This window comes from Melanerpes formicivorus, unplaced genomic scaffold, assembly GCF_026170545.1.
Source record: "Melanerpes formicivorus ecotype bairdi unplaced genomic scaffold, bMelFor1.0.p_v2 SCAF_199, whole genome shotgun sequence".
NCBI classification, from domain to species: Eukaryota; Metazoa; Chordata; class Aves; order Piciformes; family Picidae; genus Melanerpes; species Melanerpes formicivorus.
The window spans coordinates 346,274-362,299 of NW_027142551.1; the positions used below are offsets into that span (position 1 = coordinate 346,274).

At 44.6% G+C, this 16,026-nt stretch overlaps 1 protein-coding gene across 1 annotated transcript; it reads left to right on the forward strand.

The window, feature by feature from the left end:
• The first annotated feature begins 2,347 nt into the window (after positions 1 to 2,347).
• LOC137457786 (proline-rich protein 18-like) lies at positions 2,348 to 3,640 on the forward strand. The gene has a single exon (XM_068169571.1). The coding sequence runs from the start codon at positions 2,414 to 2,416 to the stop codon at positions 3,236 to 3,238; it is 825 nt and encodes a 274-aa protein (XP_068025672.1). The 5' UTR covers positions 2,348 to 2,413; the 3' UTR covers positions 3,239 to 3,640.
• Positions 3,641 to 16,026: the final 12,386 nt, after the last annotated feature.

Sequence of the window (16,026 nt, forward strand, 5' to 3'; positions counted from 1 at the left end):
TTTCATTGAGGATGAATTAGTGTGTGTGCAGTTGGTGATGATATCATCCTGAAACTGACTGTCACCACCCCTTCCCCAGTTGCTGCTATTGACCATAACTGGTGCTGGAGAGATCCTCTAGTTGGTGCTTCAGGGGCAGACAGTTGTTTGCTCCAGAGCTGCCCACCAACCATCAATTCTGGTACAAAATCACTTTCCCTGTAATCTTTAATTAGAGTGGTGTTAGCTGTTTGGATTTGGGGGTTTTATTTATGCACTGGGATAAATAACAAAGTTAACACTCAACAGTTAACACTGAGTATTAGATCACTAGAGCAGCATGGGTTTGACAATTGAAGTTAAAAGACTCCATGTACTGGTGTCGTTTTTATATGTACTTAGGTGTACAAGAAATCATGTGATTTCTTGTTTATTTTTTTCTCTCCTGAATGTTTAAGGATTCACTTTGTTCATCTGCATACAGAGCATACACACTGCAGTGCAGTGGTGAACAGAGTTAAATCCACTTGGCAGCTGGTCATGAGTGGTGTTCCCCAGGGCTCAGTATCGGGGCCACTCCTCTTTAACATCATTGTTGGTGATGTGGCTGAGTGGATTGAGTGCACCCTCAGGAATTTGACATGTGACACCAGATAGAGCCTGTCCAGATCCCTCCCACCCTATCAATGGGCTGAGGTCAGTTGTGTTTAACAAGGCCAAGGGCCAGGTCCTGCACTTGGGTCACAACAACCTGATGCAAGACTATAGGCTTGGAGGAGAGTGGCTGGAAAGCTGTATAGCAGACAAGGACCTAGGGATGCTGGTGGACATCTGACAACATGAGCCAGCAGTGTCCCCAAGGGGACCAGGGGGCAAGTAGTATCCTGGCCTGTACCAGAAAGAGTGTGCCCAGCAGAAGTAGGAAAGTGATAATGCCCCTGCATTCAGTACTGATGAGACCGCATCTCAAATGCTGTGTTTGTTTTGGGCCCCTCACTACAAGAAGACATTGAGTTGCTGGACTGTGTCCAGAGAAGGGCAATGCATCTGGTGAAGGACTGCAGAACAAGTCCTGTGAAGAGCATCTGAGGAAACCAGGGTTCTTTAGTCTGGAGAAAAGGAGACTGAGGGGAAACCTTGCTCTCTTTGGCTACCTGAAAGGAGGTTATAGTGAGGTGGAGATCAGCCTCGTCTCCCTAGTATCAAGTGATAGGACAAGAGGCAAATAGCCTCAAGTTGCCCCAGGGGAGGTTTAGATTGGGTATTTGGAAAAATTACCAAACGAGTCATTAGGCATTGGAGTAGACTGCCTAGGGAGATAGTAGAATCACTGTCCCTGGAGATGTTCAAAACCATGTAGACATGGCACTTCAGCACATGGTTTAATGACCATTGTGTTGTTAGGTCACATCTGGACTTGCTCTTAAAGGTCTTGTCCAACTGAAACAATTCTAGGATTCTATGCATTCTTCCATTGATATGCTCTGCTCTTTTACATCCTGTTTGCTATGTATGAATGTTCTGAAAGTTCACAGCGGAAGCATTATCAATGTATAAATAGCCTTTTATGACAGCAGGAAACCGTAGATGGTGGAGAATCTGTTCTTGTGCACTGTATACCTCCTACCCATCTTCTGATGAAATTCTGGTACCCTAATTAAAATAGTACTTTGACATAAAATCTGTAGAAATGTGCCATGGCTTTTTAGACCAAATGTTGGAGTGGTAGTAAGTGGGATTAATTTGGAACAGGTGCTTACTTACTGCTACTGCATGGAACCTCCCAAACCTCTACTACTGTTTGAGGTACTTTAAAAGGTAGGAAATGACTGCCTTCCTCCTCAGAAACCCAACAGAAGTGTTGAGCAATGTTTTGCCTTAATCACAGATGGAGGGGACACTACAAAGAGGGATTTCTGAACTGGTCTCCTCATTTACCAAGACAGCCTCAGCGAGGTTTATATGTTTTGGATTTCATGCAGGCACGTCTGCTCAGGGTCTTAGGCACAGTAATTCAAGTAGTCAAAGAGGTCGAAATACAGTTCATGTTTTGAAGATGGCATGAGTGTGCTAGTTTAACGTGACATTAAAAGCTTGTCCCTTCACAGGTGTGCGCTTGAGGACTTCAGGAAGAATTCAGTGCTTGACAGCCCCGGGGAACATGAGCCCCACCGGACATGACCGTCGGGTCTCCTGTGGGCTGGGCCGGGAGTGGGGTGAAGAGGCGGCGGCGCTCGCGAAGGCCGCGACTGTTGCCAGCAGTCCCCTAGCTCTGCCCGCACGCCCACCACGCGCCGGGGAGGGGTGTTCCGGGGCGGGCGAAGGGCGGGAAGCGGGGCGGGTTATCGAGGGGGGAAAAGCAGCGGCTGTGAGCGCAGACAGAGCTCGCATCCCGTGCTGCTGCCGGCAGGGGTCTCCTCGTCCGCTTCTGGCCATGGGGCTGCAGCCCCGGCGCGCCGCGGGGCCCTGTCCGCCGGCGGGGAGATGCGCTGCCCTGCCCGGAGCGCGCACGACGGCCGCCTGGGCCCGCAGCGAGGAGCAGGAGCGAGCGCCTGGCCGCACCACGTCCCTGCCGCCCATCCTACCGGCCCCTGCTGCTTCTCCTGTCGCTGCTCGGGCACAGCCCAAGAAGCCCCCGCAGGCGGCAACCCCCAAAAAGGCAGCTCCTCGACCCGTGGAGGATAAAGCGGAGAGAAAGGCGCGGGGGGCGCCCCCGGATCGGGCGGGACCCCTCTCCAGCTCTTGGCCCTGTTCCTCTCTACAGCGGCAGCCGCCGCCGCGAAGGCCACCGGCCGATCGGGCAGCACGGCCGCAGCCCGCCACGCCGCAACCGCGGGGCCGCCCGGGGGCGCCGGGAGCGAGCAGCCGCTCCTGTGAGAGCGTCGGCGGAGCGCAGGGGGAGGCTGCCCTCCGCTTCTCGCTGAGCTTGCCGCCGGAGGCCGTTCGTCTCTTGCAGCGCCGCAGCCAGGAGCGTCAGCGTGGGCAGCCAGCCCCGTCCCCCGGCGGCAGAGCGGCCCCGGCTCGGCGCGGTGCCCGGGCCGGCGGCGGCGACTTGCGCGCTCTGCTGAAGATTTCGCTGCTTAACGACAGGCACCGCTACGACGATGAGGAATACGAGGAAGAAGAAGCGGCGGCGGGAGCCGCAGTGGATGAGGGACTGGTACGGAAATGTACGGAGTGGCTGCGCGGCGTGGAGACTGCGGCCAGCCGCGACCGCTCCGACAGGCTGGACACGCTGCCGCACCTGGGCACCCTCTGAGCCCCGCCGCGGGACTGGGGCTGGGGGAACGGCCGGCGTCCGGGCCCGTGGAGAAGGCGGTGTGGCCATCCACTGTCCTTAGCTGTTGTGTCCTTTGTAGTGTCTCTGCGCCGGGGGAGACCCGGCGGGTGACGGTAGGGGCTGGGTGGTGGGGACCACGGTCCTGAGCGGGTCCGCCGTGCGACAGCGCGGCTGAGGCGAGAGACAAAGGAGAGGCGTCGGCCTCCGCCCGCCAGTGGCCGGGTGCTGGGAGCGAGAGAAGACGTTGTGGGCGACCTGTCTCTCCCCTCGTTTTTTTTAGACTTCTGACTACTTTATAAGATGTGCGTCATGATTTTTTATATTTGTACATAAAAGTTCATTTTTATTTATTTGAATAAATTACTCGAGTTCTGTGTTACAGTAGCCTTAGCGCCTTACTAGCTTCGCGTCGGGCTCTTCCTCATGCGGCTGTGACTGTGTTTGGATGGCTGCCAGGCGCTGTCGGATGGTGGCTGTGCGGAGAGCGTCTCCATTTCAAACGCTTGTTTAGGATGGTTGCTGATCACTGCCACTGACAGCTCCGCTGCAAAGAAAACGCTCAGGCGTTGGATGCCTCTTCGAGCAAACAGAGTGCCGGGGCTTTTGCGAGACGGGTGGCCCGGTGCGGCACCGGCGGGCAGGATAACGAGCAGAGGGTGGGGATCTCCCCCATTCCCCGTGGGCAATGCCGGCCCACAGCCGTGTCGGTTTGGTGACGGGGAGTAGCCCTCCTGGGGAGAATCCCAACGAACAGGAGGATGGAGGAAGCAGTGTGGTCAGAGGCTGCTCTGCTCCCCTGCTCTCGAACGAGAGATGATACTGAGTCCGTATTTGGATTGCGTGATTTTACCCCTGTCACAGGCAGACATGTACGACCTTTCGATCTGTCAGTGTATGAGAGGAAGGAGGAAGGGGGCGTAGCGGCAGCATCCTTTGTCAGCCTTCTCCGGCGACTACTGGGCCTCCCACCCCCAGGACCCGCTGCAGCCTCCCCAGCCTCCCGCTGCTCCACGCTGTGACAGTACTTGATGCTCATCAGGGTTCTGCGTGTTGGGAGAGGCGAGTAGGAGATGAAAGAGGCTCTGTGTGCAAAAAATTACTAGTGGAAATTAAAAGGTAAATCTTAACAAGCTTACAGTTGTCGTGGCCACTTACTACCACTCTCACACTGTGATCCAGCTTCTCAGAATAAAAGTAAGGTCCAAATATTTGCTATGATATAGTAAACATTTAGCAATTGAGTGCTTGAGCATGTAGGAACATGTTGAGTTTATTTAGAGTAAAACAGTTCAGTGGCACAAACTGGGAATTACACATTTCATGTAGATGTCAAATGATGTCTGTGTTGATTATCCTATTAAATCATAGGAGAGAAACCTTTCTATGAATTAGTTGCATAACATAGTGATGTGCTGCATTTAGTGATGTGCTGCATTTTGTGCAATATTCCCTTTTGCTCCCGGTTTGTTTTTCCTTCCTTTTTTCTTTTCCTCCTGAAACCTCAGGAAGAACTGGAGAGATACTTTGAGATATGGATGCACAGATACAACCATTGAAAAAATAATGAACCAATAGGTGTGAAATTGCTATACTCATAGGCCAGAGAAAAGCATGGGACATGAGAATGTATGGAGACTAATTATACTTCATTTATGCAAATATAGAGTAATTTACAGTGTTAGCTATGAAGCACATGTATCTTCATATCATTTTAACTGAGTGTGCATGGAGTTCTGCCATATTCATCAATTTTCAATAGCATCTTAATGTAAATCTGCCTTAACAATTGCAAAATTCCTGTCAAATTAAGCTTATGTTGGACTGATGCCAGACACACTTTTGGGCTTGTTTTTCCTTCTAACAATGAGGAAAACAGTAGTAAATGAGCTGTAGGTGAGCTTTTGTCTTGTGTATCTTTAGCAAATGAGAGTTTATAAAGGAGCATCCCGGACTCTTAGAAATGTTGCTCCTTAAAACTGTTCTGTGCTTTCATACCAACTAGAATCAGTATCTCTGACTGCAATGGGAAGTGGTCCACTCATTTAGGACTGAAGTATGATAAAGCTTACTTGTGAGGCTGAAAGCAGCTTTGTTTAGAGTCTGATGTGCAGCAGGAAATTCAATAAACTCAAATGCACAATAGCAACAAATGCAACATGACTTGGAGGTGGGACAGGTGGAATCAGAGAGAAATACCACATCTGACATGCCCAAAGTGCACTAGAAAGAAGAACTTTGGAACTTCAGAACTGCCTGAATAGATATTTTTCTTTCTAAAAGATTATTTGAACAAAGCTACCCCAAGATCATGTTGCTACAATCATTTGTGTTAGGTCATTGTGTACATGGTAACTGGAAGTGGGCTCATCTTGAGGATATGCAGTCCTCATACTGGGCTGGATGTTAAGAGCTTCTGGGCTCTCTGAAGTCACGTAATTAATGTGACTTGGAACAATATCTCCTTCACTAAACATTAACATAAAGATTTATTGTTTTCAGTATTGCTAATGCCACACCATTTTAATGATAAATGATGCCCCTGGTGTTCTGAATATTTTCATCTGAAATGCCCATCGATTTTGTAAGTGGGAAAAGAAAAGAAAAAAGAAAAGAAAAGAAAAGAAAAGAAAAGAAAAGAAAAGAAAAGAAAAGAAAAGAAAAGAAAAGAAAAGAAAAGAAAAGAAAAGAAAAGAAAAGAAAAGAAAAGAAAAGAAAAGAAAAGAAAAGAAAAGAAAAGAAAAGAAAAGAAAAGAAAAGAAAAGAAGTGAAGTCCTGGTAGATTCTGGTATCCACAAGTACAAGTAAATTAAATATAATAAACCTGCTTTTTTTTTTCTTCATTAATATGTGGTATAATAAATGCTTGAGATTAGTGGCAGGTTTCAAAAGACAAAAATGCCTGTGGAGATTCAGACAGCAGTGGAAACCCTGTTTGTGCAGCATTGCTAGCACTGTTTAAGATCCATTATTTGATTATATGTCAATAAGCATCATATCGCAAATGTATCATGGTTCCTTTTCTTGCTGAAAGAGTGAAAGCCCTCTGAAGTGCTGAAAACTGAAACTTCCCACCACAGGACTCCCAACACACCAGACTCCAGCCAGCCTGAACTTTCCTTTGCCTGAGCCATGGGCTCAGACAGGGGAAAGTTCCAGTATAGGATGCTGTGAAATAGCATCTCTTCTGTCCCTCTGCTGTGCCTGGGCTCAGGAAAAGTCAGGGGGTCTTCACCAGGTTAAGTAGAGCTGCTGCTGGCTCCCCCTTGTTCTAAACCTGTAGAGCTGCCAGTATGCCTCATCAAAAACAATGAAGTAAGAATCATTCTGTACTGGTAAGCAGATTAGATGTGTTCAGTAATATTTTTCAGGTAGAAAAGATCTGCTTTTGCCATAAGAAAAAGTAAGCAGCCTGGAAGTCACTACATTTGATTTTCACATAACATTAGTCATCGTTAAAGTACCTCAGGCTAAGCCGCCCACTCCTAAACCTTTTAGCTGGTGAAAGAGAGTTCTGAGCATCTGGTGCCACGGATGCTTAAAATAATCAATATTTGCTTCATGCTGGATAGCTTCCCTTCTTCCTCCAAATGCATCAGTATGATTTATGTTAGGGGAAAAAAAAAAAAAGAAAAAGAAAAAGAAAAAGAAAAAATAAATGCTGAGGTTTGATTTTTTTTTGTTTGGTTTGGTTTTAGGGTAGCTAGTAGATGAAGAAGGTACCTTCACAAACAAGCCTGGAGAAGCCAGACACTGGTGAACCTCATGTTTCTGTAACTGAACAGCCCCAGTCCTGTGCACCGCTGAGTTTGTTCTCATGTTCTATCTTCAATCTCATTTTCCCCACTTCATTGACACATTTAGTGCCATCTTATTTCTGAGGTTTGAAGGAGAGTATGTTGTCACCTAGCTCTTACATTCTTTCATGGTGTTCCAGAACACTTGTAAAGCCCAGACAAGCAGTATTCCCTATGGGCTGTTGTCAGTCAGCCCCACCTGCACCTCTCTGACCTGCCTAATGGATCCTACACATAGCTGGAAGGGAGCACTAGCATTTGACAGCTGCTCTTCTGACAGGAGTAGTGGAGTAGTGTCTATCTTGAGCAGCAACCCTCCTTCCAGTCGTCAGATGTTTCTTTGTTCTTGAGGGCCGCCATTTTTTTTCTGAGGTACTTAAAGGCACATTCATAGAATTATATAAAGGTTTTGGTTTTGGAAAAGACCTTAAAGACTATCTAGTTCCACCTCTCTATCACAGATAGGGACACCTTCCACTAGACTAGGTTGCACAAAGCCCCATTCAACCTGGCCTTGAATGTTTCCAGGAACGGGATGCTCACAATCTCTCCTGGAGACCTGTTCTAGCGTCTCACCATCCTCATAGTGAAGAACTTCTACCCCTTGCAGTTTAAAACCATAAAACTGTTACCCCATATTCTGTCTCTATATGCCCTAGTAAAAAATGTCTCTCCAACTTTATTTTCTCTCTCTCAAAAAAATCCCCAAAACCCAAACAAACAAACCATTTCTCTTAGTGGCTTTTGAAAGAGGGGAAGAACCTAAGAGTTAAGTTTTGACTGTGATACTTCCTGAAAGAGGAATCTCTGTTTTGCAACAGTTACAGCAATGTGTAAGTTCTTGTCTGTGTTATGAGGTGATCTTGAAGAGATACTAATTATCTACACTCTCTGGTCTGCTCAGACAACAAAGTTACTGCAGCTCAGTAGCTGACCTCCAAGAAAGACATGAATGTCTCATTTCCTTTCCCAGTAAGGAAACAGTGAAGCAAATCTCTTGAAATAGTGACAGTTGTCTGTTCTTCACAGATGCTCTGGCTGTTTCTGAGATTATGGGTAAAACACTGTGACATTAACAGAATGAATGGCGTAGCAGGGCTGCTGAACTGATGGCCGCTGGTCCAGATCTCTGCCCAGCTGTGAGATAACCACACAGCTTGCTCTGTGACATGAGCACACGTTCATCTCGTGTGCTTCAGGAAAAAGGCTGAGATGCTTACAACCAAGTGGTGGTTATGTTATGTTTGGAAATGAAGATCTGTGAAGCTGGCCTGCCAAGCGGATGAAGGAAGGAGGCTTGTGAAGGTAAGACAGCCCTGTTTCAGCTAAAAATAATGAAGCAAGACTAAGCCAACAAACCCATGCAGCTTCAAAACAGATTTTGAAGGCTCTACTGCTGAGTGAAGACTTTTGCCTATTTAACTGCAAAATTAATATTAAAGCTGACACTCCTCAGTATGATAATGAGTCAAATGGAGTACATGCTAAAATATGACTATGTTACTCAACGCGCCACCCAAATCATGCTAAATGTTACCTAGAATGCAGAGGCTGTTGGGGTTAAGATATAAAAACCACAAGAGTAACACCTCTTGGGGAGGTGGGAAAGATCATGGATTTAGCAGAGATGAGGATGGTCAGCAGGCTATACTCCTTTTCCTCTACCGAAGACAGGGACACCTTGGTAAGAATTATGCCTTCAATATACAACTTCACTTCTGCTGCATTTCTGTCATACATGAACACTATTGCAAAGGTTTGTGTCTCCAACTATGTCAGGTATCACCCAGATTTATTAACTCCAGCTCAATCACTTGCAGTCAGTGCATTTATCACCAGCAATCTGCTGTATCTGTTGCATTAATAAATTAAGCCTATTAGTTATTTTAACTTTCTGAGCCTGTGTCAGTGGAAGTCCTTATTGAGACACTGAAAAAGAGGCAAATATTACTTTTATCAAACAGTTTCCGTAAGAGCCCTGAGGCTCTGAGACAGGTAGATGTAAGGCTCTTACACGTAATGCACCACCAGCTTCAGGAGCAAACCAGGAAATGAGTGTGGTACAGGTGAGGAGATTCTTCCAGAAGAAGCTGATTCCCAGTTATAATAGTAAGATGAGTGCATAGAAAATTAAATAAGGTCCTTTAGCACCTTTTAATTTTACTGGAAGGGCTGTCAAAGGATTTTTTGAAGACTGTTAAATCTTTGGCCTTTTTCCCCCTTCCTTTGAAATGTGTGATGAAGGCTTGAGAGCTCTGGAATGGCTTAAAATTTTCTTGGTTGTTTTGTTTTTCTTAAATTGAAGAGATCTAAAACACGCAGCCTATGCTTTGCGCTAAGGTGCTTTGAGACAGTGACCGTAGGTCATTCTTACTGTGAGGACTCACATCTTTGGTGGAAGTGCTAGGTGTAATACAATATTTAAGAATGATTTCTGCTCCCCAAATGAGTTTTACATTGTGGATAAGTGTTGAGTGAGGGTCAACTGATGGTCAGCTTTCAGCACACTTACTAAAGGAATGTAAGAATGTCATCACTCTTTCTGTCATCACCACACTTCTGAGTGCTGGTAAAAGCTGAGCTCTGTATTAGAACCTTTAGAATAAACCTTTATTAGAATAAACCAAACCAGGTTGGGGAAAAAAAAAAAAAAAAACAAAAGACCCTAATTAAGCATAAAAATTAAATTAGCACAGAATCTATTAACTTCTTAGCAGTTAGCACAGAAGAGAGCAAACTGCAGTAACTTCTGTTATTCCATGTTTTGTGTGCCTGAGTTTCACTTGTTGGTGTAGCAGCCAACAGCTGACCGTGAGAGTCATGTAGCAAAGGAATGGGAAATGATTTGCAGGGCACTTTCCAAACAGCAAAAGCCGAGTAAGTACAAGGCTAAGTGACCACACCGTCAGTGCTCTAAATTAAAATCTAACAGAGGCAACCTATGCCCAGAAGAGAAGTCGAGCAGATAGGATCGGTATCCTCGAGAGAAGGCGCTGGGGCGTGAAGCTCCTGATAGACGTTACCAGGGAAAGCGCTGTCAGGAATTCACCATCAGTCGCGCCGGAGTCCCGAGCGGGGCGCGACAAGCGTAACCAACCGCAGGAAGCCGGGTGGCTCCCGCGGTTCCCGGGCGTCGGTGGACTCTTCCCTCCTTGCAGCACAAGCCCATTTAGGGTGTGGTGCCGGGGTGCTGTCCGGTAGTGAGAAGCCTTCAAGGTGTGCCCGAGGGTTGCTCTGTGGTTGGGCTGCTCGCGCCCTGTGAGGTGGAGCGGTGCTGCCCCGTGTTCGTGCGGTCCAGCCTACTCTTGCTCCTTCCCTTGGCAGAGCCGTGGGGAAAGCCTGCGGCCGCCGCCCCACAGCGCCGCGCAAAGCCCGGGTCCTGCGCACCGGGACTGTGACTGACTGGGTTGAATTTAGATGACCTTTAAAAGTGTTTCCAACCCAAAGCATTCTATGATTCTACTAACTGCCTAGTATCTGAAGGCCTTAACAGAGATCCAGCAATTTTAATAGATACTCATATAATACAGTTTTGTTTGTTTGTTTGTTTGTTGGTGGTTGTTGGGTTTTTTTTTTTTTGGGGGGGGGGGGGGGGGGGGGAGTGGGTTTGTTTGGTTGGTTTGGTTTTTTTTTTGACCTTGGGGAAACAACTAATATAACTTCTCATACAGTTCCTGATAGCAAGTTAAAACCAACCTCCCCTTTCTTCTCCTTATTCCTACTGCACAAAGTGTGAAGGAAAGACAAAAAGAGAAAACAATTGGATGAGTGTTTCTGGGAGACTCTTTTGTTGCAACTACGTGTCATTAGGATTATGTTTTTGTTTTTTTTTTAACCACCGTGTGAAGTGCTGAACAGATTCTTCAGAGTTTAGTTCATTACTCTGAGTGGTGTGTCTTACACATTAACAAACCCACACATCAGTTTGCAGCGACTATCCACTTCTCTGGACAGGCACAAGTGCTCTGTAGAGACAACATTCAAAAGGAATACTATGATGCCCCAATGTTAAGTAGTTGTATGATGATATTTCTTACTAGTCGTTGTAGTAGACGAGCTGCTTTTAACTTTGAGGAAAACACTGTGCACAGACTTTATGCAGGACATCTTAAGGTAGAAATTATTTGGTTTGGCAGGTGTATCTGGAAATGTAATACAACACATGGCATTAGTAAATTATTAATAATTTTTTTATATTTGTAACTTTAATTCACACTTTCAATGTCATGTCTCTCTGATTTTTCCCACTGAGCTTACAATAAGCTTCTGCAAAATGGAAAAGAGTTTGCCCCAGATACTTACTGTCAGTTATCAGCAAGATATCTGTAATTTTAAACTGGCAATATTTCACAGGCAGATATTGTGAAATGCCAAATACGGAATGAATGTTGATTTTTACAGTGCCTTTTGAACTGGTTTTCAATTCCTGGCATGTTTGGGAAAGCTTAATGTGCAAGGTATAGCATTCACATTCTTATTACAAATCTTATTTTGGGTCATACTGACAGTTTGCAATTGGGGTGTTCTCTTTCTGGAATTCTTATAATATATGTCTCTTTCATGCTTTGCTGCAGCCCATGGGAAATGCCTTGCCGTAAAGTTGAGATTTTTTTTTGTTTTGTGTTTTTTTTTCCCCCCTGCATTTATTTACAGCAATATGGCAAAATCATTGTGGGCTTTATGTTAGCAGGAGTTTAAAATCATGCAGTTTGTGGATTGCTTGGAATCTCCAGGTCACTTCCAAGGGTTTAATTAAATTTCTGAAAGAATAAGACAATGGCCTGTATGCTAAAATCCATGGGCAAGTTATTTTAAAATTGCTGAAAGCCACAGGAACATACATTAAGAATGCATAGCTGTCAAAACTACAGACCACTTGGCAAAGGAGGAAGAAAAATGGGATGTCTAGGGTAGTACTGAAGTGTAAGTAGGATCATGGACTACAAAATGTCATCCGTCAAGTGGCGTAATCATCTGAATGAGCAACATACTATACCAAGTTAGAAATCCTAAAATCTTGAGTTTGAGGAGTTGATTTATTTTGTTAGTAATTGGGGAGGGGGATGTTAGGGAGCAGGGGGCAGAATCTCATTGTTTCATTTTATGTTTCCTGCCTTCAGAATGATGAATCTAGAAAGACATTTGCAGGCAATAACTATCTCCCACCTCTGGTGGAGGAATACAGATTACAAGCAGAACAGAAGGAGCACAGCAAACGTGGTTTCAGACAGCTGTGCCACCACTGGCTGATTCCCTTCTGTGACAAAGCTCCTCCCTGGGCTCAGCTGGCTGAGATGCTTAACGTGCCTGCTCCATAAACCATCATGTCCAGTGAGCTTGGCTGGCCTGGGGATCTTTACTCACTTGGTTTGCTTTGACTGATACAACCAGGGAGAGCTTCTGTTTGCAAATGAGACATTTTGCTGTAAACTTTGATTGGACCCAGCAGGGCCAACTACTTAATTCACATTGCATTGATCACCTGAAGAGTTTACTTTGCATCATGGTTTTTGGTTGTTGGTTTTTTTGTTTGGTTTTTTTTGGTTTGGGTTTTTTAAGAGGGGGAAAGGGCTTGAAGAATTGCTAGTTGGAAGCAAATTAATCCAGAGGAAGCGTTGCTAGTAGTCACACAGCAGCATATTTCCATTGCTTCTTGGATGAGGTCACATAAAAAGTGGCACTTCATCCCACCTGACACTCACAGATGTGCATACATTGACTATTTTAGCTGTTTCCATGGGAAACAGCAAGCTATGTGAGTGAGCGCTGCTCTCGCCATTGCCTGATAAACAGCAGACATGTTCTGTTTTGCTTGAGAAGCAAGCAAAAGTGGACCACATATGCATATTTTATTTTAATTTTTATTTTTTCATGAAAAGAAAGAAAATACTTTGCTTGCAAGATCATATCTCTAAGGTCCTTGGTGTCTGTATCTCATTCATAGCCCTACTATTTATCCTCAGTTAATATAAGAACAAAGTTAATAAAACAGCCTTTGTTTTGATTCTCTGAATGGTTCACCACCCCCCTTTGGGGCTGTTTTGTTCAAAAGTAAAAGGGAGGAAGAGAGTATATTCTAAGTACAAAGGGAGAAGATAAAAGCATCAGGCTGTTTCTGTACCTCCTACGTAATATTGCCATAGTAACGAGGAGTCGAATGGGGCTGTTCATCACTGAATGCCAAGGTAAAGCAGACACTCTTCTTATTCAAAGGAATATTAGTAAAATACAGATTTTTAAGGTGTCAGAAAAGAACCAGGAGAAAATTATCTGCCTTACATAACATGCTCTGTAAGCTAGTAATAAAGTGCCACTTTGAAAGAAGAGACAGCAATTAAGGCATTTAGCAAACATTTATAATGCTGTAAATCAGAGTGTTTTATCTTCCACACAAAGCCCTGCTGAGCTGTGAAGTGCAGTCACACATAATATATTCTGACATTAAATTTGCATGAGATGAACAGCTCCCTTTATTCTTCTGCCTAATACATTTCTGGCATGGCAGTCGGCTGTGGCTATTGACAAATATTTGTAAAGCAGCATTGATTGTCTCTGCTCTAATCAGATTAAAATATAAGTGGGTAGAGTATTTAATGTACTTAGAGCTGCTTGTTTTCTCTTAGGTATTGGTAGTATTTATTAACCATTAGACTGTTTCCAGAGGGGATAAAATTCTGTTCAAGGTGTGTGCATGGGGTAAAAATATATAGCTTTGAGATTTCAGTGAAAAAAGAAAAAAAAGAGTTAATTATTCAAGTGTAAAATTTAAGAAGAATGAAAAAGTACACAGTTCAGTGCACTCTTAGTAATGTAACTTACTGTTTCTACTCTAGCTTCTTTGTGCTTTGCAGCAAGAATTTGACATTCAATTTGTTGCATTTTTGTGACCAATAACAGCTTTTAAAAAAATAAATCTGTATTTCATCAAATGAGAAATTAATAATGAATTCTGTTACTCTGCATGCTCTCAAAGGCTTTGTTAATTTGAAAGTTCTTATTTGTTTGGTGTGGCTTTTCTTTCCTGAAGGCTTTCTCAGCCTGAAATGTGTTTAAAATGAGGGCTTGAAGGATGGAGGAGAACTTTGCTAGCAGCCACATCTGCCTTCTAGTACAGGGAGACAGTAAGTGGCTGTGGGAACAGCTTTTCCTGTACCACCAGTGCTTTCTGCCAGCTTCTCACACCTCTGCTTGAGGTTAGAACACATGCACAAGAGCTGGAAGCAACAGATCCAGGGAAAGTAATCTCTGTTCAGATGCTTGGGAAAATTATACAGTTTCAGGTCAGAGCCAGCAGGAGTGATAGCTGGAGATGGTCTCTGTTTGGGCTGGTAGAAGCAGAGAGTGAGGGTGCTGTAAAACCCCAAATAAACGATCTGTCCCAGCTCCACCTGTGGGTGACTCAAGTAGCAGGTGACAAACTGGCTCCAGAAATGGAGCCAGTTTCTTTGCTCAATTCTGTGCTGGCACCCAGACAGTCCCACCCATGCTGGTAGCTGGGGGGTGATGCAGGTGAGGCAATGAATATAGTGCTTTTTCTTTGGGATAGTAGGAGGAACATTGGCACTTTTCCCTCTTTAAAAAGAGTGCCCTAAGTAGTCACACACACACATACACACTACAGTTACAGGGGCAAGCATACAGAAGTTAAGCATGAAGGAATGTAGACATCCTCCCTTACGTGCTCAGACAGGCTTTTTCTCATGTCACTTAACAGCTTAGGATTTGTTCTTCCTTGCGCATCCCAGTTGTGTTTTTCAGAGTTCATTCTGCCTTGCCATGAAAGAATTTACAACAGGTCCCTTCACTAGCAGCTGCAAAATGCCAGAATCTGTCTAATTATGCAGCCTGTTGGGTTGCACACTGACATGCTCTTATTGATGTTGACCATGTTGCTTGGTGAAAGGCTGGCAAACTTGAGCTTTCACCTCCAGAGCATACTAATGTAGACTTTTTTGCATTTTGTCTGCCAGAAAGTGTAAGGGAACAAATAAAACTCCTGTGACTTGGTCTCGTTTCACAGTTTGAACAGTTGCCTGAAGGGTAATTTTATTGCCTGTTTGTGGGTAGAGGAACATTTTTTTGTTCCTTTTTTTCCCCCGTGGTAAGCTCTGCCTGATCTGAATTGTGGAGCTCCAGTTTCAAAAACAGCTCTTAGGTTTTCAGGGGCAGCTTTTTGTATGTGTGTAAACTGCATGTTTCTGTGGAGGTAGGATTCCAGGCTTTGGGAGAGGCAAAATTTGTGGATTGCTGTTTCTGGTAGATTGCTGTAATTAAACCAGGAAACACACAGTTTTAGAAGCATATGAAGAGCAGGATTATTCTCTATCTAGTTCATACCCCTGGTGGAGAGGTATAGCCCCATGTCCATCCACTTTTGCTCATCTAGTAAACACAGAAAAGAAGTGAACTATATTCTCCATGTAGTCAACAGTCTGCTTTCCTGGAAGGTTAGTGGATGTGAGTATGAACTCCTTTATGCAGGAGGAGTGTAATGACTACCACTAGCCTGTTAATCAAAGTCTGCCATTTCACGGGACAGTTTTCACCTTTGTAAAGATGACAGTGAAATGCTTCTGCTTGTGAAGGAACCCAGGGTCCTATAGCTGGCTAAATCAGAAATTGATTCACTATGATAATTTGTAGTGAAACTTCTAAGTGTAGATTTGAGAAACTTTCTTCTTGTGTATTTCTTTCTCACTTTAAGATTTTGTAAGTTGTCTTTTCTCCCTTCTGCAGCCAGGGTATGAAAGCTGGCAAAGCACTTATGAGGAGGGCAGATTTTCTGAACTTAAGCTCTAGACTGTGTGAGGTACCACTGATGTGAGTTTGGGGGTCTGATTTGGACTTTTGAATGCCAAACTGTGAGTTGAATGCCTAAAAACTAGCTAGGGCAATGCCAAGTGTTGCCTAATTGCAAGTGTATGACTCTTTTGATGGCCTTCAGGCTCTTGCTTTAATTTATATGCACTGTGA